We start from the raw sequence: 26,497 nt of genomic DNA, 5'->3' as shown, positions 1-26,497 counted from the left end.
CCCATAGTGCAGCACAATCAAGTAGAAAAACTGTGGATTGGGGTACTTGCAATCCTGACGAAATAAGCTTGAACACTGTCAGAAACATCGAATATAAGTTTAAAAACAGCTCTTGTTGTTTAGATCTTGTCTCAGTCTCACTCCGCACCAGAACAACCAAAAAGACCGCGGATGCCTGCCGCCAACAAAACCATGAAGTCCAACAAAGTCATCATCGCCTTGCCGGCCCTCGCAGGAGCAGTGCAGGCGCCAATTCCAGCAGCCGCCGGCATGGCCAACCTGCTCGGGCGCCAGCTAGTCCCCACGGCCATCACCACCACCACCACCACGACCGCGTCCGAAGCCCGCGTGACGCAGGATTCCCCGTCGGCCTGCAGCAGTTCCTACAGCTCTATGTACAGCGCCATCTTGACCGCGCCCGGCGCGCCGACCTACCCCTCCGCCCTGGACGACTTTTACGACCAGCTGTCGCGCACGGCCACGACGGACTTTGTGTGCGCCGTGGGCAGCGCCACGCTGCCGCCGGCCCTGTCGTCCATGGAAGATGCATACCAGTCGAGCATCGCCAGCTTTGCCGACGGCGGCCGGTGGAACACGGAGGCGCCGCCGCAGTGCAGCGACCTGTGGCTGAGCATCGTGCGGGCGCCGGTGGAGAGCGCTTCGAGCCAGGCCGCTTCGTGCCGGAGCGCCGCGAGCGCAACGGCCACGAGGGCCACGAACGCGACTTCTTCGGCTACGGGCACGGCGAGCTCGAGTGCCGCGGTGCCTGCCAACACGGGTGCGGCGGGGAGGAATCTTGTTTCTGCGGGCTTGGCGGTCGGTGCTGCGGCGGTGGTGGGATATTTAGGAATGGTTTGATTTGTCCGAGACGGAGGTTGTACATTTGCATGATGGAAAATTACCTAGGATATATGAACATGATAGCAGCTGAAATGGACTGTAGCTTTTGTTGTGATTCAGGCACGAGTGAGCATAGAATAAAGTTGGATGACTACCTGATTTGTCTGGAAATGTCTTGCTTGGGCAGGGGTCGTACATAACATTCCTACCCGATGTTCCAGATGATCGACTCCGATGGTGTTCACATCCGACCACAAGCGTAGGTGCTAAAGATGTTGTCCGTGAAAGGAGAAATGTGTCTCAGTGCTGCGGGGAAGAAAAAAAAAAAAAAAAAAAAGAAAGGGCAGTTTGCCTGAAATCGTCCACCATACCTAGACATCTTGATGAATGTTGTAACTTTCAACAAAAGAAACTTTTATTTTTGCATTTTGATGCGGCCTATCGAAAAAAGTACAGAATAATCAAGGAAAGAAACAAAAGAGAGGAATCACACCGAGACGATTTTAACAAGCCCTGAAACTCAAATTCTCAATCAGGACAGCACCAGAGCCGCCTCCCGCACTACAAGACAGGGAGAAGTTGATCAGCTGCCCAACCGTGGCAACGCTGACTCCCAACCCGGCCGTCGAAAAGGTGACGGATTGCGTACCCCGCTCGCCGCTGAACGACGGCCGGACGCAGCTGCTGTGCACGCCCGCCGTCGCGTACAGGGTGCAGCCGGTCGCCGAGCCCAGGAATGCCCACTCGAAGGATATGGTGAGCGTGTCGGCGGTGATGGAGCGGGTGATGGACTGCGAGAGTGACGCTGTGGCGCCTGATGTAGATACGAGACGTCTGTTTGCGGAGAGAGTAGAGATTTGGTCAGTTTCTGTATGGGTAGAGTATGATATGGAGCGAGACGAGTGTGGTTGGTCTCGGGAGGGGGCAACGTACAGATATCTGCTAGTGCTGCTGACGAATGGGAAGGCAGGATCGGAACCCGCGTCGACGAAGCCAGCCGCGCCGCTGGCCACCCATGTGCCGAGGCCGGCGACGGGGATGGTGGTCTGCAGGATCTCGAGTCCTGTGTTTGCACAGACCTACAGGGCGAGATGATTGGGCTTGTTAGCAGACGATTCAGAATGGGAGGACGAATAGAGCCGAATGCTCTTGAGTATGATTCTTACCTTTGGTGGCGGTCGCACCTGACCGGACCCACCAGGTTGGGGTTGACCTCCCGGTGGAACAATGCCTGAAGCGCCGGGAAGGCCTCCAATGACAGAAGTTGGGTTGACGATTGCTGTAAGGGACGGAAGCTGCCCGGGCAGGCCACTTGCGCCAGGTAGGCCACTTGCACCAGGCAGACCGCTTGCACCAGGCAGACCACTTGCTCCCGGCAGGCCGAGCTGACTCGACAGGCTGGGCAGCAAAGAGGTGAGAAGAGTGGTCGGTAACGGCAAGCTTTGCAGGGCGGTGGTCAAGGTGACCGGGACTCCAGATATCTGAGTTACCACGGTGCCGACGACTGAAGTTGGGAGGACTCCGACAATTCCTGATCCTGAAAGAAGGGAAGAAGGTGCTAGACCTGTGGGGAGCGAACTGGTCGGGAGCAAGGTGACGGGGACCCCGGATATCTGAGTGACAACAGCGCCACTAACCGAGGTCGGTAGTAAGGTGACAGGAACCCCAGAAATCTGAGTGACAACAGCACCACTGACCGATGACGGGAGCAAAGTAACAGGGACCCCAGATATCTGAGTGACCACAGCACCACTAACCGAGGTCGGGAGCACTCCAGCAGTTCCTGACCCTGAAGGAAGCGAAGAGGGTGCTAGACCTGTAGGCAGTGAACTAGTCGGGAACAGGGTGACAGGAACCCCAGATATCTGAGTAACTACAGCACCAATGGCTGAAGTTGGGAGCACTCCGGCGGTTCCTGATCCTGAAGGAAGTGAAGACGGTGCTAAACTTGTGGGCAGCGGAAGAGTCGGGATCAAGGTTGATACCAAGGTCACCGGCAGGCCAGACACCTGGGTGACAATGGTAGACACGACAGGGACAACGCCCGATGATTGACCTCCGAGCGGCGGGAGACCGACTCCACCGAGTGAGGTTGGGACAGGCGACCCTGCGCCGCCTGTTGGGAGTCCCGATAGCTGTGTAGGTAGACCCGTGGGTAGACCCGAGCCGGTCGCCGGGATCGTCTGTGTGGTGAGTCCTGTCTGCGTAACGCCCGAAACAACATTCGTGACGGCTGCGGTGACTGTACTGATTGGCAGTCCGCCATTGGGACCCAAGGCTGTGGAGCCGGGCAAGTTTGTAGCCAAAGGAGGAGATACTGCGGCGGAAAGACTGCCGGAAACGGTCGGACGGGGGTTGATCGTCAGGGTTGTCGGCTGTCCGTTGATGATGGCGGTCAGCGTCGCTGGCGATCCACCACCGCCGAGGAGGGACGAGAGGATTTCCAGGATACCGCCCAGTCCCTGTGTCGGAACAGCGTTGGCGCCGCCCGGGGCTGCGGTGGTGGCTCCAGCAGCGGCGGTGGCTTGTGAGCCGGCCAGGGATGTCAAGGATCCAACCAAGCCAGATAATTGACTGGTGATGGTTGTGGGCACACCGTTCACGAGAGTGGTCAGCGTCACCGCCAATCCAGTGGCTTGCGATCCCACTGCTGATGTCAAGGAGCCGACGGGGCCGGGCAGCTGTGTTATCGTCGTGGGCACGCCATTGACCAAGGTGGTTAGCGTTGCTGCCAGTCCAGTGGCTTGCGATCCGATCGCCGATGCCAAGGAACCGGCTGGAACAGGCAGTTGCGTCGTTACTGTTGTGGGCACGCCGTTGACCACACTGACCAAGGTTGCCGCTAGACTAGTGGCTGGAGATGCCACCGCTGATGTCAACGAACCGACAGGGCCAGGCAGCTGTGTTGTTATCGTTGTGGGTGCACCGTTCACGAGCGTGGTCAGCGTGGCTGCCAACCCAGTGGCCTGGGATCCAATTGCCGATGTCAAGGAATTGATTGGATTGGGCAGCTGTGTTGTTACCGTTGTGGGCAGGCCATTGACTACAGTGGTTAGTGTTGCTGCCAGTCCTGTGGCCTGCGACCCGACTGCCGATGTCAAGGAACCGATCGGAATCGGCAGTTGTGTTATTATTGTTGTAGGCGCACCGTTAACCACAGTGACCAAAGTGGCCGCCAGACCGGTGGCCTGGGACCCGACGGCGGCTGTCAAGGAGCCGACTGGAATAGGCAGCTGAGTTGTCACCGTGGTAGGCACGCCATTCACCACACTGGTCAGAGTGGCGGGTATCGCAGTGACCTGAGCAGCGATGAGCGAGGTCAGGGTCGTCGGCAAGCCGTTGATCAGGGTTGTGATGGTAGCAAACTGGGAAGCTCCCGGACCGAGCAGAGAAGTGGCAGTGCCGACGACTCCGGATCCCTGCGGGACGACCAAAGTTGTTGGCACGCCGTTGATGACGGTGGTGAGAGTTGCGGGCAAGCCGGTAGCCTGTGAGCCCACAAGAGCGGTGGGGGAATTAACTACGCCCGGAAGTCCTGAGTTGATGATTGTCGTTGGTACGCCGTTGATAATGGTGGTGAGTGCTGCCGGCAGGCCGGTTGCCGCATTGACAACTGTAGTTGGCACTCCGTTGATAATAGTGGTGAGTGTTGCTGGCAGGCCAGTTGCCGCATTGACAACTGTAGTTGGCACTCCGTTAATAATGGTGGTAATTGTTGCCGGCAAACCGGTTGCTGAATTAACAATTGTGGTTGGTATTCCGTTGATTACGGTAGTGACTGTTGCGGGCAGACCTGTAACCTGCGAACCAACAACAGAGGTTAAAGAGTTAACTACTCCCGGAAGTCCTGAATTGACGATTGTAGTTGGTACGCCGTTGATAATGGTGGTGAGCGTTGCTGGTAAACCGGTTGCCGCATTGACAATTGTAGTTGGTATTCCGTTAACTACAGTGGTAACTGTCGCGGGCAAAGCAGTAGCCTGTGAACCAATGACAGAGGTTAAAGAGTTAACTCCGCCGGGAAGGCCTGAATTAACAACTGTAGTTGGTACTCCGTTGATCACGGTGGTAATTGTTGCGGGTAGACCAGTCGCTGCATTGACAATCGTAGTTGGTACCCCATTGATCACAGTGGTAACTGTCGCGGGCAAAGCAGTAGCTGCGTTAATGATTGTAGTTGGCACCCCATTGATTACCGTGGTAAGCGTTGCAGGCGGACCAGTAGCCGCGTTGATAATCGTCGTAGGGACTCCGTTAATAACAGTGGTGAGGGTTGCGGGTAGGCCAGTCGCCGCATTGACAATCGTCGTGGGCACTCCGTTAATAACAGTGGTGAGAGTGGCGGGCAGACTAGTAGGTGCGTTGACAATTGTAGTTGGTACCCCATTGATTACCGTGGTAAGCGTTGCGGGCAGACCAGTAGCTGCATTGACAATCGTCGTGGGCACTCCGTTAATAACAGTGGTGAGGGTTGCGGGTACACCGGTCGCCTGTGATCCAGCAAAAGAGGTCAAAGAATTGGCGAGGCCCGGTAGCCCTGAATTGACGATCGTGGTGGGCACCCCGTTGACCACAGTGGTAAGCGTTGCGGGCAAGCCAGTCGCTGCGTTAATGATCGTAGTTGGCACTCCATTGATTATCGTGGTGAGGGTTGCGGGTAGGCCAGTTGCTGCATTGACAATCGTAGTAGGCACTCCGTTGACCACAGTGGTTATTGTTGCAGGCAGAGCTGTATTAACTACTCCTGGAAGTCCCGAGTTGATGATCGTGGTCGGCACTCCGTTGACCACAGTGGTCACCGTTGCAGGCAAAGCTGTATTGACTACCCCTGGAAGTCCCGAGTTAACGATCGTAGTGGGCACTCCGTTAATAACAGTCGTAAGGGTTGCGGGCAAACCGGTCGCTGCATTGACAATCGTGGTCGGCACTCCGTTAACCACAGTAGTGAACGTTGCCGGTAGACCAGTCGCTGCATTGACAATCGTAGTGGGCACTCCGTTAATCACGGTGGTGAGCGTTGCGGGTAGGGCTGTCGCCTGCGAACCAAGGAGCGAAGTCAACGAATTGACGGCTCCTGGAAGTCCAGAATTGATAATCGTGGTTGGTATTCCGTTGATCACAGTTGTAAGTGTTGCAGGCAAGGCTGTCGCTTGGGAGCCCACAAGCGAAGTCAACGAATTGACTGCTCCTGGAAGCCCTGAGTTGACAATTGTGGTTGGTACCCCGTTAACCACGGTGGTAAGTGTTGCAGGGAGGGCTGTCGCCTGCGAGCCAAGGAGCGAAGTCAACGAATCGACTGCTCCTGGAAGTCTTGAATTGACAATTGTGGTCGGTACTCCATTGATCACGGTGGTGACGGCGGTGGGCAGAGCTGTCGGTTGCGAACCAACGAGCGAAGTCAAGGAACTGACTAGACCCGGAAGGCCCGAGTTGATAATTGTAGTCGGCACTCCGTTGATAATAGTGGTGAGTGTTGCAGGGAGGGCTGTCGCCTGTGAGCCAAGGAGCGAAGTCAACGGATTGACTGCTCCTGGAAGTCCTGAATTGACAATAGTAGTCGGCACTCCGTTGATAACAGTGGTAAGTGTTGCAGGCAGTGCCGTTGCCTGTGAGCCCGCTAGAGAGGTTAACGAATTGACCAGGCCAGGGAGCCCTGAATTGACAATAGTGGTGGGCACTCCATTAATGACAGTGGTCACCGTTGCAGGCAGAGCTGTATTGGCTACTCCTGGAAGTCCCGAGTTGATAATCGTAGTGGGCACCCCGTTGATGACAGTGGTAAGTGTTGCAGGCAGTGCCGTCGCCTGGGAGCCCACGAGCGAGGTTAACGAACTGGCCACTCCTGGCAGCGCCGTTGTGAGGGTCGTGGGCACTCCATTGACCGCAGTTGTAATCGTGGCTATCTGCGTCGGGAGCGCTCCGAGCCCGCTCGTCACGGTGCTGACGACCCCATTCGGTAGCGTGGTCACGCTGGTCGGCAGGGGCTGGATAGCAGTGAGGCTGCTCAGCAAGGACGTGGCCGAGGCGACGAGCGCCGGCACACTGGACAGCGGCACGGTCAACAGCTGGGTGGTGGCGAAGGTGGTAGGAACGCCGGAGATCTGGGTCGTGACGAGGCCGGTCTGCGTGATGATGTTGCCGCCGACGGTCTGCACCGTTCCGTCAGAGAGTGTGGTGAGGGTCGCCGTGGGCAGCGGAAGGTTTGCTGTGAAGCTCCCCAGCTGCGAGTTCACGGACGAGAGGAGGCTGGTGAAATCCACGCTCTGGCTGGGAACCGGGATGTTGATGATCTGGCTGGTGACTAGCGTAGTGGAAACGCCGGAAACCCGGGTCGTGAGGGTGGCGATCTGTGTGACCAGGCCGCCGCTCAAGGTCTGCAGAGTGCCATCTGAAAGCGTCGCGATGGTTGTTCCCGATGGCAAGTTGGTGGTCAAACCTCCCAACAAAGAAGTCGCCGAGGCGATGGCTGACTGGAGGTTAGTGTTTGCAGGCGGGACGCTGATGACCTGGCTCGTGACCAACGTGGTGGGCAAGCCCGAGATTCGCGTGGTCAATGTGGCGATCTGCGTGACGATGACGTTGCTAACCGTTTGCACAGTCCCGTCACCTAGTGTAGTCAAGCCCGTTGGCGTGGGCAGCTCCGATGCCAAGCTGGCCAAGAACGAAGTCATGGATGCCACGGCCCCCGGAAGGTTCGTGTTTGGTACGCCGACGCTCAAGACCTGGCTGGTAACCAAAGTTGTGGGGACTCCTGCGATGGCGGTGGTGACACTGGCGACGTTGGTAATCACACCACCGGTCAAGGTCTGGACGCCGCCTCCAGGTAAAGTGGTCACGGCGGTTGGTGCAGGCAAGATGCCCGTGAGACCGCCGATCAGCGAAGTAGCCGCTCCTATGATCCTGGAGACATCGTCCCTGGGCAAATCTCTCAGACCGCCGGGGCTTGACAAGATTGCCGTGATGGCGAGGATGATTGAGTTGATGGCCTCCAAAAGCCCGGGAATGGCAAAGGCAGGCCGCCCTGGCAGGTTGGAAACTCCAGTAGGGATCGCAGCAGTCGGAGAGTTCAAGAGACTTGTGAGGCTTTGGACGTTGCCGCCAGGAAGAGTCGTCAGACCCGTGGGAATTGGCACGAGGGAAGTTGCAGACGACAAGATGCCGGGAACACCGTTGGTAGGAATCGTCGTGGGCAGACCAGAGATTTGCGTCGTGACCGAGGCCAACTGGGAGCCAAGTAAACCCGTGAGCGTCTGCACGGTACCATCGCCGAGGGTTGTCAGGCGTGTTACTCCGGGTACGGCTGTGCCGACACTGCCACCTGTCGGGAGTCCTCCTCCCACACTACCGAGTAGACTGGTGACCGTCTGGACTGTTCCGTCCCCGAGTGTAGTCAACCCAGTTGCGGCAGGTGGTAGACCAGTCAAGCTACCAAGCACGCCGGTTATTGTCTGAACCGCACCACCGGGAAGGGTGACCACTGTTGTTGCGACTGGCAATGCGCCGCCAGTCAAGCTGCTGCCAAGTGCACCAGTGACCGTCGTAACAATGCCGCCGGGAAGAGTGGCTATTGCCGTGGCTACGGGTGAAAGACCACCACCCGTACCAATAACTCCCGTTACTGTGCTGACGACACCATTAGGCAATGTCGTTAAAGCGGTGGCTACGGGTGAAAGACCACCACCCGTACCAATTACTCCCGTCACTGTACTGACGGCGCCGTTGGGCAATGTCGTCAAAGCTGTAGCTATGGGCTGAAGAGTACCAACAGCTGTGTTAATAACACCCGTCACTGTACTGACGGCGCCGTTGGGCAATGTCGTCAAGGCAGTTGCCACAGGTTGAAGAGTACCAACGGCGGTGCTAATAACACCCGTAACTGTACTAACAGCGCCGTTAGGCAAGGTCGTTAAGCTTGTTGCAATCGGTAAAATACTGCCGCCGGCGCTGTTAATAATGCTGGTAACCGTGCTAACGGCACCGTTAGGCAACGTCGTTAAACCTGTCGCGATTGGCAAAACACCATTACCGTCCGTACCAATAATTCCCGTGACTGTGCTAACGGCACCATTGGGCAATGTCGTTAATGCTGTTGCGATGGGTAAAACACCACCATCGGCACTGTTAACAATACCAGTAACCGTGCTGACGACACCGTTGGGCAACGTCGTTAAACCTGTTGCAATTGGTAGGATACTGTTACCGGCGCTGTTAACGATACCAGTAACCGTGCTAACTGCACCGTTGGGCAGTGTTGTTAAGCCCGTTGCAATCGGCAGAATACCAGTGCCAGCACTGTTAACGATGCCAGTAACAGTGCTAACGACGCCGTTGGGCAGTGTTGTTAAGCCCGTTGCAATCGGCAGAATACCAGTGCCAGCACTGTTGACAATGCCAGTAACAGTGCTAACGACGCCGTTGGGCAGTGTTGTTAAGCCCGTTGCAATCGGCAGAATACCAGTGCCAGCACTGTTAACGATGCCAGTAACAGTGCTAACGACGCCGTTGGGCAGTGTTGTTAAGCCCGTTGCAATCGGCAGAATACCAGTGCCAGCACTGTTAACGATGCCAGTAACAGTGCTGACGACGCCGTTGGGCAGTGTTGTTAAACCTGTCGCAATTGGTAGAATACTGTTACCGTTATTAATAACACCGGTTACCGTGTTAACAACGCCATTAGGCAATGTCGTTAACCCGGTGGCAATTGGTAGAATACTGTTAACGCTGTTAATAATGCCGGTAACAGTGCTGACGACGCCGTTGGGCAATGTTGTCAAACCGGTGGCAATTGGCAGAATACTACTACCGCTATTAATAATTCCGGTAACGGTGTTAACGACGCCATTCGGCAGTGTTGTTACACCTGTCGCGATGGGTATAATGCCATTTCCACTGTTGATAATACCAGTCACCGTGCTAACGACACCATTGGGCAACGTTGTTAGACCCGTTGCAATGGGTAAAATACCAGTGACAGTGCTGACGGCGCCATTAGGTAGCGTGGTTAATCCCGTCGCTATGGGCAAAATACCACCGCCGCTGTTGATAATACCAGTTACCGTGCTAACGGCACCATTAGGCAGCGTGGTCAAACCCGTCGCTATGGGCAAAATACCACTGCCGCTGTTGACAATGCCGGTAACGGTGCTGACGGCGCCATTAGGCAGTGTCGTCACACCCGTCGCTATAGGTAAAATACCACTGACGGCGCTGTTGACGATTCCGGTGACCGTGCTAACCGTACCATCAGTAAAGGTCACCACTCCAGTTGCGATTGGCAGACCGCCAGTACCGGTTAGACTGCCTAATAGGCCGGTGACCGTCTGGATAACACCATTAGGAAGCGTGGTCAGTCCGGTGGCTACTGGTGGCAAACCTCCAACGGCACCGCTGACAATGCCAGTAACCGTGTTGACGGTGCCATCAGACAAGGTCACGAGTCCGGTCGCTATTGGCAAGCCGCCGGTTCCGGTTAGGCTGCCGAGCAAGCCAGTGACGGTTTGGACGACGCCGTTAGGGAGCGTGGTCAATCCGGTGGCTACTGGTGGCAGACCACCGATGGCGCTGTTGATAATGCCAGTGACCGTATTAACGGTACCGTCAGATAGGGTCACCAGTCCCGTTGCTATCGGCAAGACGCCAGTTCCGGTCGCACTGCCGAGTATACCCGTGACTGTTTGGACAACGCCGTTAGGGAGCGTGGTCAATCCGGTGGCTACTGGCGGCAGACCCCCAGCGGCACTGTTGATGACGCCGGTGACTGTTCTAACGGTGCCGTCAGAGAGGGTCACTACTCCGGTTGCCAACGGCAAGCCGCCGCCGCTACCAGTTAGGCTGCCCAATATACCGGTAACAGTCTGCACGACGCCGTTAGGAAGCGTCGTCAAACCAGTAGCCAACGGCGGGAGGGCATTCAGGCTTCCAGCCAACGAGCCAGCCGAGGAAATGACACCCGGCAGGCCGCCGACGGTGAGCGTTGTCAAAATACCCCCGATCTGGGTCGTGACGGTCGCGAGGGGCTGGTTGACGAGACCTGTCACGGTCTGCACCGTGCCGTCGGGTAGGGTAACAACACTCGTGGCCAGGGGGAGACCGCCAACCACGGACGAGATGACGGATGCGATTCCAGACGGGCCGACGGCAGGGAGGCTTGTGGGAGGGGCAAGCGTAGGCAGGCCCGTCGGGAGGGGCAGGGTGGGGACGGCAGTGGGCAGCGGAAGGGTCTGGGATGCCGCTTCACTCAACGCCGGGCCCAGCTCGCTGATGATGCTCTGGATGGCGCTGCTGGGGACCCCGGTGGCCGAGCCGACGTTTGCGAGTATGGAAGTCACCAGCGATGAGACCTGCGAGACCTGCGAAGGAACGGCTGCCAAAGTAGTCGGAAGACCTCCCGGGAGGAGTGCCGTGGTTGTGGCAGGGGTCAAGAGCCCCTGGCCAAGATAGGGCAGCAGTTTGGTGACGAAGCTGTCGATGACGCCGCTGGGAATGGCCGTGTTCGGGTACCAGTTGCTGAGCAGCGAAGAGACCAGAGACGACAGCCCGGCAATGTTTGGTGGCGAGTTTATGGGGGTGTTGACGGCCGGGATGGTCGTCGGCAGGGCCGAGAGCTGGCTTGTCGCTGCGACGATGAGAGAGCTGAGCTGGCTGGTGAGACTCTGGATGGCCCCGCCCGGGGCAACAGAGGCAGAGTTCAAGCTGTCGAGCAGTGAGGTAGCTGCCGACAGAACCTGTGAAGGGTTGAGAGGTAGGCTGGTGGGGAAATTGACCGGTGCCACAGTCGTCAGGACACCTGAGATGACGGCCGTTAGGGTAGGGACGGGTTGACCCAGATTGGCAGTGAGTGTTGAAACCGTTCCATCTGGGAGCGTGACCAGCGAGGTCGGCAGAGGAGGCGCCAGGTTACCAAGGAGAGAGGTCAACGAAGACAAAGCCCCAGTGGGATTGGGGATCTGCGCCGTGGGTAGATTGACTGTCAGTATCGTGGGTGTCCCCGCAATGTTGGTAGTGATTGTGCCCACTAGAGAGCCAAGTTGACCGGTGAGGCTCCCAACTGGAACTACTGGAAGTGAGGCAACAGATGTGGGAATAGGAGCTGGATTGACGAGCAGTGAGCTAATCAACGATGCAACTCCCGAAGGGTCAATTGCTTGACCAGTGGGGAGGTTGAGGCTCGGCAGGGCAGTAGGTAGACCAGTAACCTGTGAGCTAACTGGGGCTACGAGTGATCCCAACTGACTGGTAAGGCTTTCAACTGTCCCACCCGCCGGAAGTGAGACAAGAGATGTGGGAATAGGACCTGCATTTCCTAGCAGTGAGCTGACCAAGGACGCGACTCCAGAGGGGTTAGCCACCAAAGAGGTCGGGATGGGGCCTGCGCTTCCTAGCAGTGAGCTGACCAAGGACGCAACGCCCGAAGGGTTGACAGCCAGAGAGGTCGGGATAGAGCCCGCATTTCCTAACACTGAACTGACCAACGATGCCACACCCGAAGGATCGATGACTTGAGAAGTCGGGATAGGGCCTGCATTTCCTAATAGTGAGCTGACCAACGATGCGACGCCCGAAGGGTTGACGACCTGAGAGGTCGGGAGGGGGCCTGCATTTCCTAGCAGTGAGCTGACCAAGGATGCGACTCCAGAAGGGTTGGCAGCCAGGGATGTGGGAATAGGACCTGCATTTCCAAGCAGTGAGCTGACCAAGGACGCAACTCCAGAAGGGTTGGCAGCCAGCGAGGTCGGGATGGAACCCGCGTTTCCTAGCAGTGAGCTGACCAACGATGCAATGCCCGAAGGGTTGACAGCCTGGCCAGTCGGGAGGTTGAGAGTCGTCAAAGTGGTTGGCACGCCACCGATTTGCGTGGTAACGGTACCTAATAATGAGCCCAGTTGGCTGGTAAGGCTTCCAACCGACCCACCCGGCAAAGCAACAACAGATGTCGGGATTGCACCTGGGTTACTAAGTAATGAGCTAACCAGCGATGCGACTCCCGAAGGGTCGAGCACTTGACCAGTCGGGAGGTTAATGGCCGTTAAAGTGGTTGGTACGCCACCGATCTGTGTGGTAACTGTAGCTAACAGCGAGCCCAGCTGGCTGGTAAGGCTTTCAACTGACCCACCCGGAAGAGCGACAACAGACGTCGGGATTGCACCTGGGTTGCTAAGCAATGAGCTAACTAGCGATGCGACCCCGGAAGGGTCGAGTACTTGACCAGTGGGCAGGTTGATGGCCGTCAAAGTGGTTGGCACCCCGCCGATCTGTGTGGTGACTGTAGCTAATAGCGAGCCCAGCTGGCTAGTCAAGCTCTGCAACGTCCCGCCCGGCAGCGTAGCCTGTCCCGTCTGGACCGGAGCCGAAACGCCTCCAAGGATAGAAGTGGCCGCTGAAAGGATGCCCGACAGCTGTGCGTTGAGATCCCGCGTCGTGGTCAAGACGGTCGGGACGCCCAAGATATCCGTGGTGATGGTGGCAACCTGGGAGTTTACGAGGCCCGTGACGCTCTGTATCGCCCCGTTCGGCAGTGTGACCTGGATAGTCGCGCCGGCTCCGCTCAGGTCTCCCAGTAGAGATGTCGCAGCGGAAAGAAGGGACGAGACCGCAGGAGCAGGTATGTTCGTCGGTATGGCGCCACCGCCAAGGCTGACGCCAACACTAGCACCATTCCCTCCGACGCTTGCACCGATGCTGGCGCTCGGCAGGCCGCCCACTACCGATGTAGCTGACGACAAGAACTGGGAAATGTCGGAGAGCTGTGAGCCGATCTGCGCTGTCGGGATGGCGATGGGGAGGGTTCCCGTGGGCAAAACGCCGCTGCCGGTGGGGAGAGCTCCGATCAGGGAAGTGGCTGAAGAGAGAATGCCAGAAATTGCCGCCAACTGTGAGCTGACCGCCCCGACCGGGAGTGCAGATCCCGTCGGTGCAGCGAGGACGCCGGAAGCGGTAATCTCCGAGATGATGGAGGTGGCCGAAGACAAGAGTCCAGAGATGCCGGAAAGCTGCGAGTTAATCTGACCAACAGGAATGGTGGGGATCCCGGTCGCTGTCGGCAGAGGCAAGCCACCACCAGAGGTTACACCTCCAAGGAGGGACGTCGCCGCGGATAGTATACCCGAGACATCGGGCAGAGACGTGCCTGTTGGGACGGCAATGCCACCACCAGACTGCGTCAAACCTCCAAGCAGGGACGTCAAGGAGGACAGCACCTGGGTAGCATCGGAGATTGGGAGATTAACTTGTCCAGTTGGAAGACCTGGTAGTGATGTGACAGTAGGCAGAGCTCCTACGCCAGCAGACGTCACACCGCCAAGCAGAGACGTCAACGACGACAGCGCCCGGGTAGCGTCAGAAAGCGGAAGGTTGATTTGGCTAGTTGGAAGTCCTGGCAAGGGCGAAACAGTGGGTAGAGCCCCTGCACCCGCCGAAGTCAGACCGCCGAGCAGAGAATTCAATGAGGACAGCGCTTGGGTAGCATCAGAGATCGGGAGGTTGACTTGGCCGGTTGGAAGACCTGCCAGGGGGGTGCCTGTTGGCAGAGCTCCTGCACCAGAAGACGCGACACCACCAAGCAGAGATGTCAATGACGACAGAATCTGGGTGGCATCAGAAATCGGGATGTTGATCTGACTAGTTGGGAGACCTGGCAGCGGAGTGATAGTTGGGAGAGCTCCTGCACCCGCCGACGTCAGGCCGCCGAGTAGAGAGGTTAATGATGATAGCACCCGGGTAGCATCGGAAATAGGCAGGTTGATTTGGCTAGTTGGAAGACCTGGCAGCGGAGTGACAGTGGGGAGAACTGCACCCGCCGAGGTCAGACCACCAAGCAGAGATGTCGCCAAGGACAAAATGGCTGAGGCGTCTGTCAATGGTAGTCCTTGTCCGGTGGGAACCGGGTTGATACCACCAGAAGGTAGTCCGCCCAAAATCGGTGTCACCGAGGACAAGATACCTGAAACGCCAGGCAACGGCGCTCCTGTTCCCGTGGGCAACGGGTTGATGACACCACCAGATGACAGGCCGCCCAAGAGTGACGTAGCAAAGGACAGAATACCAGAGGCGTCGGGCAATGGCGCTCCTGTTCCAGTGGGCACTGGGACAGCACCAGAAGGAAGCCCGCCCAAAATTGATGTGGCTGAGGACAAGATACCCGAGACCCCAGGAAGTGGTAGTCCTTTTCCTGTGGGCACTGGGTTGATGCCGGCAGATGAGAGGCCGCCCAAGAGTGATGTCGCCGAGGACAAAATACCCGAGACGCCAGGAAGTGGCAGTCCTGCTCCTGTGGGCACTGGGTTGATACCACCAGAGGACAGGCCGCCCAAAATTGATGTCACCGAAGAGACCACGCCAGGGATGCCGGACGGAAGCACTCCAGCGGTGGGAACAGCAGTCACATCAACTGAGGGGAGACCAATCGCAGGAGTCCCAACCCCGGCCGTCACACCGGGGATGTTGTTAACAACTGACGTCAAGCTTGCAACCTGCGAGGCTACTGCAGACACCAATCCAGAAACTGCAGGCTCCTCCGTTGGGAGCGCGGCGACAAGCGACGTGAGGCTTCCAAGCTGCGAGTTCAAAGAAGAGATTATGCCTGGGATGCCAGGCTGTGGTGCTCCAGTGGGCACTGCACCAGCCGCGATCGAGGTCAGACCTCCCAGCAGCGACGTTGCCAAAGACGCCACGCCGGACAAGCCGGGCTGCGGGACTGCGGTCGGGATGACGTTGCCAAGGCCGGAGGTGGCGACAGGCACCACGCCGAGTCCGGGAATCGACACTCCGGTCGGGATAACATTACCTCCAACCACTGTGGTAGCAACTGGCAAAAGTCCAACTCCGGAAACAGACACCCCAACTGGGACCACGCTGCCCCCGACCAACGAGGTAGCCACCGGCACCACACCGATTCCAGGGACTGATACCGCAGTTGGGACGATGTTGCCCCCGACAGAGCCAGGTGCGCCCCCCAGCGGCGCTCCCGTTGGAGCAACTCCAAGAGTCCCTGGGACAGAGAGTCCGGTTGGCAAGACATTGCCGGCCAGCGAAGTGGCAATGGGCAGCGCTCCGATTCCAGGAACAGAAACCCCTGTTGGGATGATATTACCACCAGCACCCAACAAAGATGTGGTAATTGGCACCGCTCCGATTCCAGGCACAGAGATACCCGTTGGAATAATATTGCCAGCAGCACCCAACAACGAAGTCACAACAGGCACGACTCCGATGCCCGGAATAGAGACACCTGTTGGTACAACATTACCCAACAGTGAAGTGGCTATGGGCAGCGCTCCGATCCCAGGGACAGAGACGCCAGTTGGAATAATGTTGCCACCAGCACCCAACAAAGAGGTAGCAATGGGCAGTGCTCCGATTCCAGGCACAGAGATGCCTGTCGGTATAATATTGCCACCAGCACCCAGCAACGAAGTCACAACAGGCACGACTCCAATTCCCGGAATTGAAACGCCTGTTGGTAAAAGATTGCCGGCCAATGAAGTGACAACTGGTACTGCTCCGATCCCAGGGACAGAAACCCCTGTTGGGATAATGTTACCACCAGCACCCACTAACGAGGTAGCAATGGGTAGCGGTCCGATTCCTGGGATAGAAATACCTGTCGGTATGATATTGCCGCCTGCACCCAATAAGGATGTTACCACAGGCACGACTCCGATTCCTGGAATGGATACACCTGTTGGGATTATGTTGCCCCCTGCCAACGGCGGAGGGGTAATGACAGGTACGGCTCCGATTCCTGGTACGGAAACGCCCGTGGGGATTATACCACCGCCAGGTAACGGTAGCGAGGTCGTTACAGGTAAGATTCCGATTCCCGGTACAGAAACACCAGTCGGGATCACGTTCCCCCCGGGTATCGGTAGCGAGGTGGCTATAGGCAAAACACCCACCCCGGGAACGGATATTCCCGTTGGGATAACGTTGCCGCCAGCACCTAACAAAGAGGTCGCCACAGGCACGATTCCGATACCCGGAACGGACACGCCTGTTGGGACGATATTGCCCCCCGGCAACGGCGGAGAGGTAATTACAGGCAGGGTTCCGATTCCTGGTACAGAAACACCCGTGGGGACAACACCGCCCCCGGGTAGTGGTAGCGAGGTAGCTACAGGCAACGCACCAATACCGGGGACCGATATTCCGGTCGGAATAATGTTGCCTCCGGCACCCAACAAAGAGGTGGCCACAGGCACCAAGCCGATTCCAGGGACCGACACTCCGGTAGGGATGCTGCCAGAACCCAATAGCGGAGTTACGACCGGGACGATTCCAATTCCCGGAACAGAAACGCCCGTGGGGACTATACCACCCCCAGGTAATGGTAGCGAAGTAGCTACAGGCAAAGCGCCAATTCCGGGAACGGAAATTCCGGTTGGGATAATGTTACCCCCAGCACCCAACAAAGAAGTGGCCACAGGCACCACGCCGATTCCAGGGACCGACACTCCGGTAGGGATGCTGCCACCAGAACCCAATAGCGGAGTTACGACCGGGACGATTCCAATTCCCGGAACAGAAACGCCCGTGGGGATTATACCACCCCCAGGCAATGGTAGCGAGGTAGCTATAGGCAACGCGCCAATTCCGGGGACAGAAATTCCGGTTGGGATAATATTACCCCCGGCACCTAACAATGAGGTTACCACAGGCACCACTCCAATTCCAGGGACCGATACTCCGGTAGGGATAGCACCTAGTAGCGAAGTTACTACCGGCACAGGTCCAATGCCCGGAACCGAAACACCCGTTGGGATTATACCACCCCCAGGCAATGGCAGCGAGGTAGCTATAGGCAGCGCGCCAATTCCAGGGACGGAAATTCCGGTTGGGATAATATTACCCCCGGCACCTAATAAGGAAGTTACCACAGGCACCACGCCGATTCCAGGGACCGATACTCCGGTAGGGATAGCACCTAGTAGCGAAGTTATTACCGGCACGGGTCCAATACCTGGAACCGAAACACCCGTGGGGATTATACCGCCCCCGGGCAATGGCAGCGAAGTCGTGATGGGCAGCACACCAACCCCAGGGACCGATACTCCAGTAGGGATAACGTTGCCACCTGCGCCCAATAAGGAGGTCGCCACGGGGATTGCACCGACCCCAGGGACCGAAATTCCCGTGGGGATTATACCACCACCAGGTAACGGCAGCGAAGTCGTAACGGGGAGCACACCGATTCCTGGAACAGATACTCCGGTCGGGACAACGTTCCCACCGGCACCCAGCAGCGAAGTAGCCACGGGCACGGGTCCTATACCTGGAATAGAAATACCGGTCGGAATTATACCACCCCCGGGTAGCGATAGCGAGGTGGCTACCGGTAATACACCAACCCCAGGGACCGATACCCCGGTTGGGACTATACCACCACCAGGAACTGATAAACCGGTCGGGATTATATTACCCCCGGGTAACGGCAGCGAGGTCGCGACGGGCAACGCACCAACCCCAGGGACAGATACTCCAGTTGGGATAACGTTACCGCCGGCACCTAATAACGTGGTAACTACCGGCACGGGTCCGATACCTGGAATGGAAATGCCCGTCGGGATTATACCACCCCCAGGTAACGGTAGCGCAGTCGTGACGGGCAGCACACCAACCCCAGGGACCGATACTCCAGTTGGAACTGTAGCACCCCCAGGGATTGGTATTCCGGTCGGGCTAGTTGGGACTAAACCACCCCCGGGTAACGGCAGCGAGGTCGCGACGGGCAACGCACCAACCCCAGGGACAGATACTCCAGTTGGGATAACGTTACCGCCGGCACCTAATAGCGAGGTAATTACCGGCACGGGTCCGATGCCTGGAATGGAAATGCCCGTCGGGATTATACCACCCCCAGGTAACGGTAGCGCAGTCGTGACGGGCAGCACGCCTACCCCAGGGACCGATACCCCAGTTGGAACTATAGCACCCCCTAACGGCAGCGAGGTCGCGACGGGCAAAACACCAACCCCAGGGACCGAAACCCCAGTTGGGATAATATTACCGCCGGCGCCCAATAACGAAGTGACCACGGGTACGGGGCCAATACCTGGAATGGATACCCCAGTCGGGATTATACCACCCCCAGGTAACGGTAGCGCAGTCGTAACTGGCAGCACGCCAACCCCAGGGACCGATACCCCGGTTGGGAGTACACCACCTCCTAACGGCAGCGAGGTTGCAACGGGTAAAACACCAACCCCGGGGACCGATACCCCAGTTGGGATAATATTACCGCCAGCACCCAATAACGAAGTGACCACCGGTACGGGACCGATTCCCGGAATAGAAACCCCAGTCGGGATTATACCACCCCCAGGTAGCGGCAACGAAGTGGTTACCGGCAGCGCTCCAACCCCGGGGACCGATACTCCGGTTGGGATGGTGCCACCGCCGAGAACGACAGTGGCACCCACCAGGGGCGTTCCAGAAGGTAAAGCAACAGGAACCCCGGGAACCGACAGTCCAGTGGGGAGGACGTTTGCGCCGACGGAAACCCCGCCACCACCGATGGATGCTCCCACCGACAGAATCCCAGAAACAGCAGGCACTGGGGCAGCGGTCGGGACGATGTTGCCAACCACGGACGCGGCCGACGACAGGATGCCGCCGAGAGCACCACCAAGACCGCCGAGGCCGCCACCGCCGAGCTGCGGCGCTCCCGTCTGCACGGCCGCGCCGACGGACGTGACCACGTCAAGCAGCGAGCTTGCGGTCGACAGATGCAGCGAGAGGCTGCCGAGGTGGGAGCTCAACACGACCGCGAGACTGGTCGGGTTGACGGGCGGCGCCGTGGCGATGCTGGCGGGCGCAGACAGCGACGTCAGGCCGCCCACCAGCGAGGTGGCGGCCGACAGCGCGCGGGAGATGTCTGCCACGATAGAGCTGATCGGGGTCGTGACCGCAGGCGCGGGGGGCACCACGGGCGTCGGGAGCAGGCCCGTCGGCAGAGCTGCGGGGCCGCCGGCGCTCGAGATGCTAGCCGAGAGTACGGACACGTGCGAGCTGACCAGGCTGGCGAGCGCCGCCGGGTTGGTGGTCGGGAGCGCCGCGGTGGTGGGCGCCGGGTTGGGGAACAGGCCGCCCAGGCCTCCCAGGCCGCCGAGGCCGCCGAGGAGCGCCGTCACCACCGAGACCGGGGCCGCGAGGACGGCCGAGACCTGCGAAGTCAGTGGGAGACCGATGCCGCTCGTCGTCCGCGAGACGCTCGCTGCAGGAACCGCCACGGATGTCACAGACTGGCTGGCGATGATGGCTGGAACCGTCACGGTCTGGGAGCCGATCTGCGCAACAACACTGGTAAGGCGCGTTGTTGTTATAATACTCGGGCTCAAAACCGCGGGATTCGCCACTGGCTGTACACTTGCAGCAGCTGTGCTGTGAGAAGTAGTGGAAGTAGCTGCCGGCGCAGGGTTGCCCGGGCAGCCGACCGGCTGGTTCAGACCAATACAGAGGCCCAAGCTGACGGGTAGCTGTCCGGCAGAGGTCTGAAGTGCCAACCCCACGCTGGCAGTGAGGGTGACGCCAGGAATGGCGACCACTGGGGTGACTACGAGAGGGACGATGGGCAGGAGGTTGAGAGCACGGCGCTCTTTGTTGGACAAGTCGGCTGTTTCTTGGGCGGCATCGCTGCTGACGGCATCGGACTCGTCGACTATCAGAACAGGAGTTTCGGTCTCTAGGGTCAGTGTCAAGATCGATGCAGTGTCTTCCGTTTCCGTAGCAGTTGCTGTAAAGTTGACAGTCTGGTTCGTGAGCGCGGTGGAAGTGTTCGTGAACGCGGTTGAGGTGTTTGTAGCCGCGGTGGAAGTGTTGGTGTAGAGTGAAGGAGCCGCAGGAATGGCTTTTGCGGTTCCCGTCGGCTGGCTGTCATGCTCTGGTCTGTTGTGTTTTCCATGTCTTCCCCTGCCCCAGGGAGGACCTCTCCACCAGCTCCCAGCTGACCAGAAACTGCCTGCCCATTTTTCATCTTTCTCTCCCGGGATAGCAGTTGGCTTCTCGGGTTGGTGACTCCGTACTTCGATGGTGTTGTCCTGTGTAGCAACGACAGGCACAGCAACCTCTTGGGGGCTAGCCGTCTGCGCAGCACCCTGTGGGATGATAACTTCTTGCGGACTCAGCGTCTTGGAACTCTCATCCGCGGGTGGTGTTCCTAGACTTGCTCCTCCCTGTGTGATTCTCGGGCTTCCCCATCCTCTCCAACCACCCCAGCCATTGCTGCTGTGGTTTCTATCCCTCCAGCCGTGACCCCATCCACCGGTGCCCCAGCTAGCGAGGACTTTGCATAGAAGGAGGAGGTATATTGTGAAGAAAACACGAAGCATGTTGAAAATCTGAACTTGGAACAAGACGAACAGAAAAGAAAGAAGAACTCAAAGTAGAAAAGGGGTCTTGTGTGGATGAATGCTGAGGTTTTGAAGGACACAGAAGGACTTTTCACCCCGTCCAGAAAAGAGTACAGTTTGGCAACCAACTTAACAAGAGGCACATGGATCTCTGGATGAGAGAATACTGCCTCATTATATAGTCAAGATTTCTCGTTTACAAGTGGTGAAGCCCGAGCTAGGAGCCTTGACGCCATCCACCAAGAGATGCTTGGTCATCGTCATCCTTCAGCTACCATATCGGAGCAAACCGACCGGGCATAAAAGCGTACTTTTGGCCTAGACTCCGTGATCTCATCGCCCAATCCGACCGTTTGGAATCAACCATTTACGGCTTGTGGCGACATGTACCGCAGTAAATCGCCAACGGGTAGGACGGCGCCTTTCGTCATGGAGGACCATCACGCTGAACCAGCTAGTACAACCTTAACAGTCAGGGCCCAACTTTTTTTTTTTTTTTTTTTTTTTTTTTTTTTTTCTCTGTCCTTTGGCCGCGAAGCGAACTAGGAACAAACCTCAACGCCAACCCAAAAAGTCATCGATATCATACCAAAGAAAAAGGCGCGCTTGGGAGGTGGGGGATAGAGTGCGAAAGCCGATGACAGAGAGACACCCAAAGTCCCGTTGGGTCTAACTGGAGGCAGCGGCGTTTGCCGTAGGGGCTAGTGCCTGCTGGGCTTGGAAAAGGGGTCCCAGATCGCGACCTGTTCGGATCGTGCCCCGCGCCAATCGTGTACCTACCTAACTAGTCTCCTCTCCGCGCCGGGGAGAAACCTTATTTCACCTCCCGGTAGCTGTCATCCCTGTTCTGGATTGCGATGCCATTTTGTCAGCTGCCTCTACCGGCTCTCGGCGGGCCGCGCAAAAACACCATCCACGGCTAACCCGCCAATCCTTTTCTTCGTCTATTTGATGGAGTGTAGTACAATTAAGAAATGCCAATCGCCACGATAAACTCAACTTCAGCTACAGCTTATTTTTTTTTCTTCTTTTTTTTTCAGCTGGCAGAGTCGAGGTGAGCGGGACATGCGGTTGAGAAAGAGGAAAGCCAAAAAAAAGAAAAAAAAAAAAGGGGGGGTTGGTCCTCGTGGGTCTAGATCGCTCCGGCAACTGGGTGCGCGTTTAGCGACCTTGTTCACACCCAGGACCTGCATAAGATAGTTGTACCTGCGCAAACAAGCAAAATGGAATGCAGCAACCTATTTTGAGTGTTATCAAAACAGCACTAGAGCGAAATGGCCCAAGTGCATCGCAGGGGTTACCCAAAAGAGAAACTGCTCGGGTACCTTACACGAGATCTTTATCTGGTTCAGGCTCGTGGGACTATTCTTTCAATACTATGCAACCTCAGCTGCAGGGAACCAGAATGCCATGATTGGGGATTTGTGGGATCAATCACCCGTTTGATATGGATGCAATACAATCAAAATTGCGCATTTTTACCGACAGCAAACATGTATAAATATCTCCTCATGCCGGTGATGTTCTGAATATTTTTTTTTTCTGAGTAGTCCAGACCAAGTCATCAAATCTCGCAACTATCAAGCCAACTCCCCCCACAATGCATCTCAGCAGCCTGCTCGCCGTGGCAGCCACCGCGCTCGCCCTGCCAACAGCCGCCTTCCCATCCCAACCTCTCCTATCCAGGGCTGACGGCTACTGCAACACATCCAAAAACGTCCAGGGCCGCGCCAACGGCCTCGTCGCCAAGTACCCGGCCATCAGCGGCGGCGGCAGCTGCATTCTCAAGGACTCGGCTACGGGCAACGGCGTCTCGACGCTTCAGACCGCGCTGAACCGCTGCTATGCGGCCGGGCTGGACGTCGACGGCGACTTTGGCCCCAAGACGACCGCTGCGGTGAAGAAGGCGCAGCGGGCGGAGGGGGGTTTGGATGTTGATGGGATTTGGGGGCCTAAAGTGAGTTTCTTTTCTTGTCGTTTTTTTTCCCCCTTTTTTTTCCTTTCTCTGTCATTTTGTTGTGTTCAGTTTCTCGACCTGACTTGTCATAGACTGGCGCGAAAATGAACTGGTGGGGATCGAAGAGGGCGGCAGGCGGCACCGAGACGATCTGGAGCTGTACAAAGGTCAACTTGTAATCGATCGCCGCGGTCGTTTGCAGATCTGTAGATCATGCACTATTATTAAGTGTTGGCAGGTCGGAGTGCCAGATCCGGAGATCGTCTACACTATTACGTACCTGACTTATTTTGCGACCAGGGGTGCCTTATCCATGCCGCCTACAATACGTGCCGGACTTGGACATTCCCACGCGGACGCTAAGAGGATGTCTCTGTTTCATTTAAAGGTCCATAGATGGCTACCGTCGCAACATCCTGTGAATCAATCTAGGAAGATAATTTGCTCCAAAACGCACGTGGCAAGGCACGGGACTTGTAGCAATGCAGGAGTAGGTGACAGGAACCGACGGCATTAACTGGGTGGCTTGCCGCCCTCGGGCGCCGAACCACGTCATCGATGCCAAGAGGCAGCCAAAACTAAAACCTCTTGGGTCCCATTTCCCTCTCTACACACTCAAAAGTTGACAGCCACATACGAAGACAATTTCATAACCGTAGCGATTCACCCGTCAATTTCATCACCACTCCGTTTCGAGTTTCAACGACCACGCATCCCAAGGTAAAAAGAAAAGAAAATAAAAGAAACATTCTGTCCAGAACACGTGATGGCGGCCGCAGATCCCACCCCGAGCTGCGCCCCGCACGTCTCCCTCAAGGTCAATGACCTCTTCTCGGTCGATGGAAAAGTCGTCGTCGTCACCGGTGGAGGGACAGGCCTCGGGCGGTCGATCGCCGAGGGCTTTGCCGTCAACGGCGCCCGCGTCTACATTGTCGGCCGACGGCTCGACGTCTTGGAAGCTGCGGCGCGTGAAATCCAGGGTAATGTCCGCGTCATACAGGGCGATGTGGGCACCAAGGCTGGCTGTCAAAAGATTGCCGATGCGGTTGGGGAGACGGCGGATCATGTGAGCTGGTTCGTTCAGCGCGGGGGAATTTGGCTGAAATCCGATCGAGCTGACTGATTTTACGCGCCATTGGGAATTTGACACAATGCCTAGATTGATACTCTCGTCAACTGTGCCGGTATCTTGCGGCCGTGGAAAACAAAGCCCAAGGACCACAACAATCGTAGGAAGTTTCGTCGGCAATATCGTATTCCAGTCTTGGTTTTTAATGATCAAATACTAATCTCGAGTCACTGTTGTAGCCGATGATGTTGAGGATCTTCTCCTCAATGGTGTTGACGAGTGAGTCTCGCTACCAAAACGCCATCAACGCATTCTTTTTGGCGATATGACACTGACAACCAGTGTTAGTGAAGACTTTAACATCAGCCAAGCCAGTAGGTGTCAAATTATAGGGGAAATGTTTTGTGTGACGAACCGCGACCACATATTCAGCCAGCTAATAGCAATCATACTCCCAGTCAATGTCAACGGCGTCTACTTCATGACTGCGTTCTGCGTTCCTCTCCTCCGGAAGGCAGCTGACCCCAACGTCGTCATCATCTCGTCCATCTCAGGCCTGTCCATTCAAAGGGTGCTCGGTCTCCCAACTTATAGCATTTCAAAGGCGGCTGGTAAGTACCTCACCCGTCCCGGACCGTGAAAATGCCCTTCGCCATCAACCCGCTGACAAAATCTGCACATTCGACAGCGATACAGACCGGCAAACTGCTCGCCGGTCGCCTCCACCCGTGAGTCCTATCCCTCCAACATAACTAACCACCTTTGCAACCCCGCCTGACCCATCTTCCCCAATTCTATCTCTCCAGGATGAAAATCCGCGTCAACACCATCTGCCCGGGCGTGTTCCCATCGGAAATGACGGGCCAGCCCTCGGGCGAAGACAAGCACGGATGGGGGCTGGGTGACGTGGCGGCCAAAGCAGCGATGCGCTCAACTGCAGGACGACCAGGCAGGCCCGAGGAGATTGTAGGTCCGGTGCTTATGCTGTCCAGCGCGGCGGGGGGCTTCACCAACTGCGCGCTGCTGACGGTGGATGGCGGGCGACTGATGGGCGCCTCGATCCACGATGGGTTGAAATTGCCCGATGAAACGTATGCCTAAGGTTGGTATGAAGGAGCGGAGAGGTGAGATTTTGGGAGTTGATGAAACTGGACAGACTGACGGGGAATGATGGAAGCTACATGAATGGATTGGCAGATTAGGGGTAAACAAGTGATATACGAATTTTTATTTCTGTTACTATCATCCCTGAACAGACGAGAAAACAACTCTTTGGAAGTAGACAAACGACATTTCTGATGAAAATACCGAACTAGCCCAGTGCGCAACTAACCATCGTGGAGACAAAGCCCCAATGGTGTTGAATCTCGCGATAACCGTCATATTGGATGGTTTGCCTTGAGCGATGTCATGTGAAGCTTTTGGTTCTACAGAATAGAAGCGTAACATCATGGCGAACCTGAAGATATTATTTCACTTGTGTTTGGTGTTTTCGAGATGGTCATTTATGCAGCACTTGGTTGCTTGGTTTCTACAAATTGCGTCCATTCTATCGAAGTTGTGTCCAAAAATAATGCAACGATCCCCAATTCCCGCCATAAATTACCATGTTCACAAAATCATAGCTTTCCAACATAGATTTAAAGGAGTAAATGTGCTTAATATTCTCTTTTTACTTGGTTGTATATTAAATATCAGGAAAAATATTAGTATGAACCTATTCAAACTTGAACAGTACCTATTCAATATGGACTTTTATTCACTATTATAAGAGTTTTCTTTTTGAACTTTTATTCGTTTATATTTGGATATATACTTGTACCATAAACTGAAGATTTACAATATTAATATAGAGTATGTAAAAGCTTTTTCATCATAACTGTGTGTTTTTTTTATTTGTTTGTATTCGGGATTAATTTTAATTTACAAGTTGAAAAATTTACAGTTCTTTGGATTTTGGGATCGTTGCGTTATTTTTGGACATGTGCTGTACAGCCAGGCTAAACCTAAGGTTGCGCAAAAATCTCGCTAATCCCGCCTTTGCACGAAATTTTCCAGCGTGTCAGTAATTCTTTTTGAGCTTAAGGGCTTCGTGAGGAGGATCTGCTATTTTAATGCTTTCAATATGCGCCTGGTAGTAACGGTTAGTCTTCCCACAAGCAAAAATGGGTCGGGGGTCTTTCATATACGCAAATAAATACTGTTTACCGAATATGGCATTCCAAACTGGTTCTCCGAAACCAATTACTATTACTATGTTCGTTGCTGATCAGAATCAACATTTGTTGA

At 56.2% G+C, this 26,497-nt stretch overlaps 3 protein-coding genes across 3 annotated transcripts; 2 read left to right on the top strand and 1 right to left on the bottom strand.

The window, feature by feature from the left end:
• Positions 1 to 192: 192 nt before the first annotated feature.
• Positions 193 to 858, top strand: PpBr36_10244 (uncharacterized protein; the record flags this gene model as incomplete). The annotated part of the gene is made up of 1 exon (XM_029897357.1): positions 193 to 858. One exon carries the CDS (start codon positions 193 to 195, stop codon positions 856 to 858), a length of 666 nt encoding a protein of 221 aa, XP_029744246.1.
• A 485-nt stretch (positions 859 to 1,343) lies between these two features.
• On the bottom strand, positions 1,344 to 21,161 carry PpBr36_10243 (uncharacterized protein; the record flags this gene model as incomplete). Its single annotated transcript, XM_029897356.1, has 4 exons — positions 1,344 to 1,674; positions 1,774 to 1,919; positions 2,007 to 11,929; positions 12,074 to 21,161. 4 exons carry the CDS (start codon positions 21,159 to 21,161, stop codon positions 1,344 to 1,346), a joined length of 19,488 nt encoding a protein of 6,495 aa, XP_029744243.1.
• Positions 21,162 to 22,782: 1,621 nt separating this feature from the next.
• Positions 22,783 to 25,309, top strand: PpBr36_10242 (uncharacterized protein; the record flags this gene model as incomplete). The annotated part of the gene is made up of 8 exons (XM_029897355.1): positions 22,783 to 23,139; positions 23,232 to 23,298; positions 23,919 to 24,205; positions 24,299 to 24,368; positions 24,448 to 24,487; positions 24,587 to 24,819; positions 24,897 to 24,936; positions 25,015 to 25,309. The coding sequence occupies 8 exons, from the start codon at positions 22,783 to 22,785 to the stop codon at positions 25,307 to 25,309; spliced, it is 1,389 nt and encodes a 462-aa protein (XP_029744244.1).
• Positions 25,310 to 26,497: the final 1,188 nt, after the last annotated feature.

This window comes from Pyricularia pennisetigena, assembly GCF_004337985.1.
Source record: "Pyricularia pennisetigena strain Br36 chromosome 4 map unlocalized Pyricularia_pennisetigena_Br36_Scf_9, whole genome shotgun sequence".
In the NCBI taxonomy this organism is placed as follows: domain Eukaryota; kingdom Fungi; phylum Ascomycota; class Sordariomycetes; order Magnaporthales; family Pyriculariaceae; genus Pyricularia; species Pyricularia pennisetigena.
This window is presented reverse-complemented; position numbering and strand designations above follow the sequence as displayed.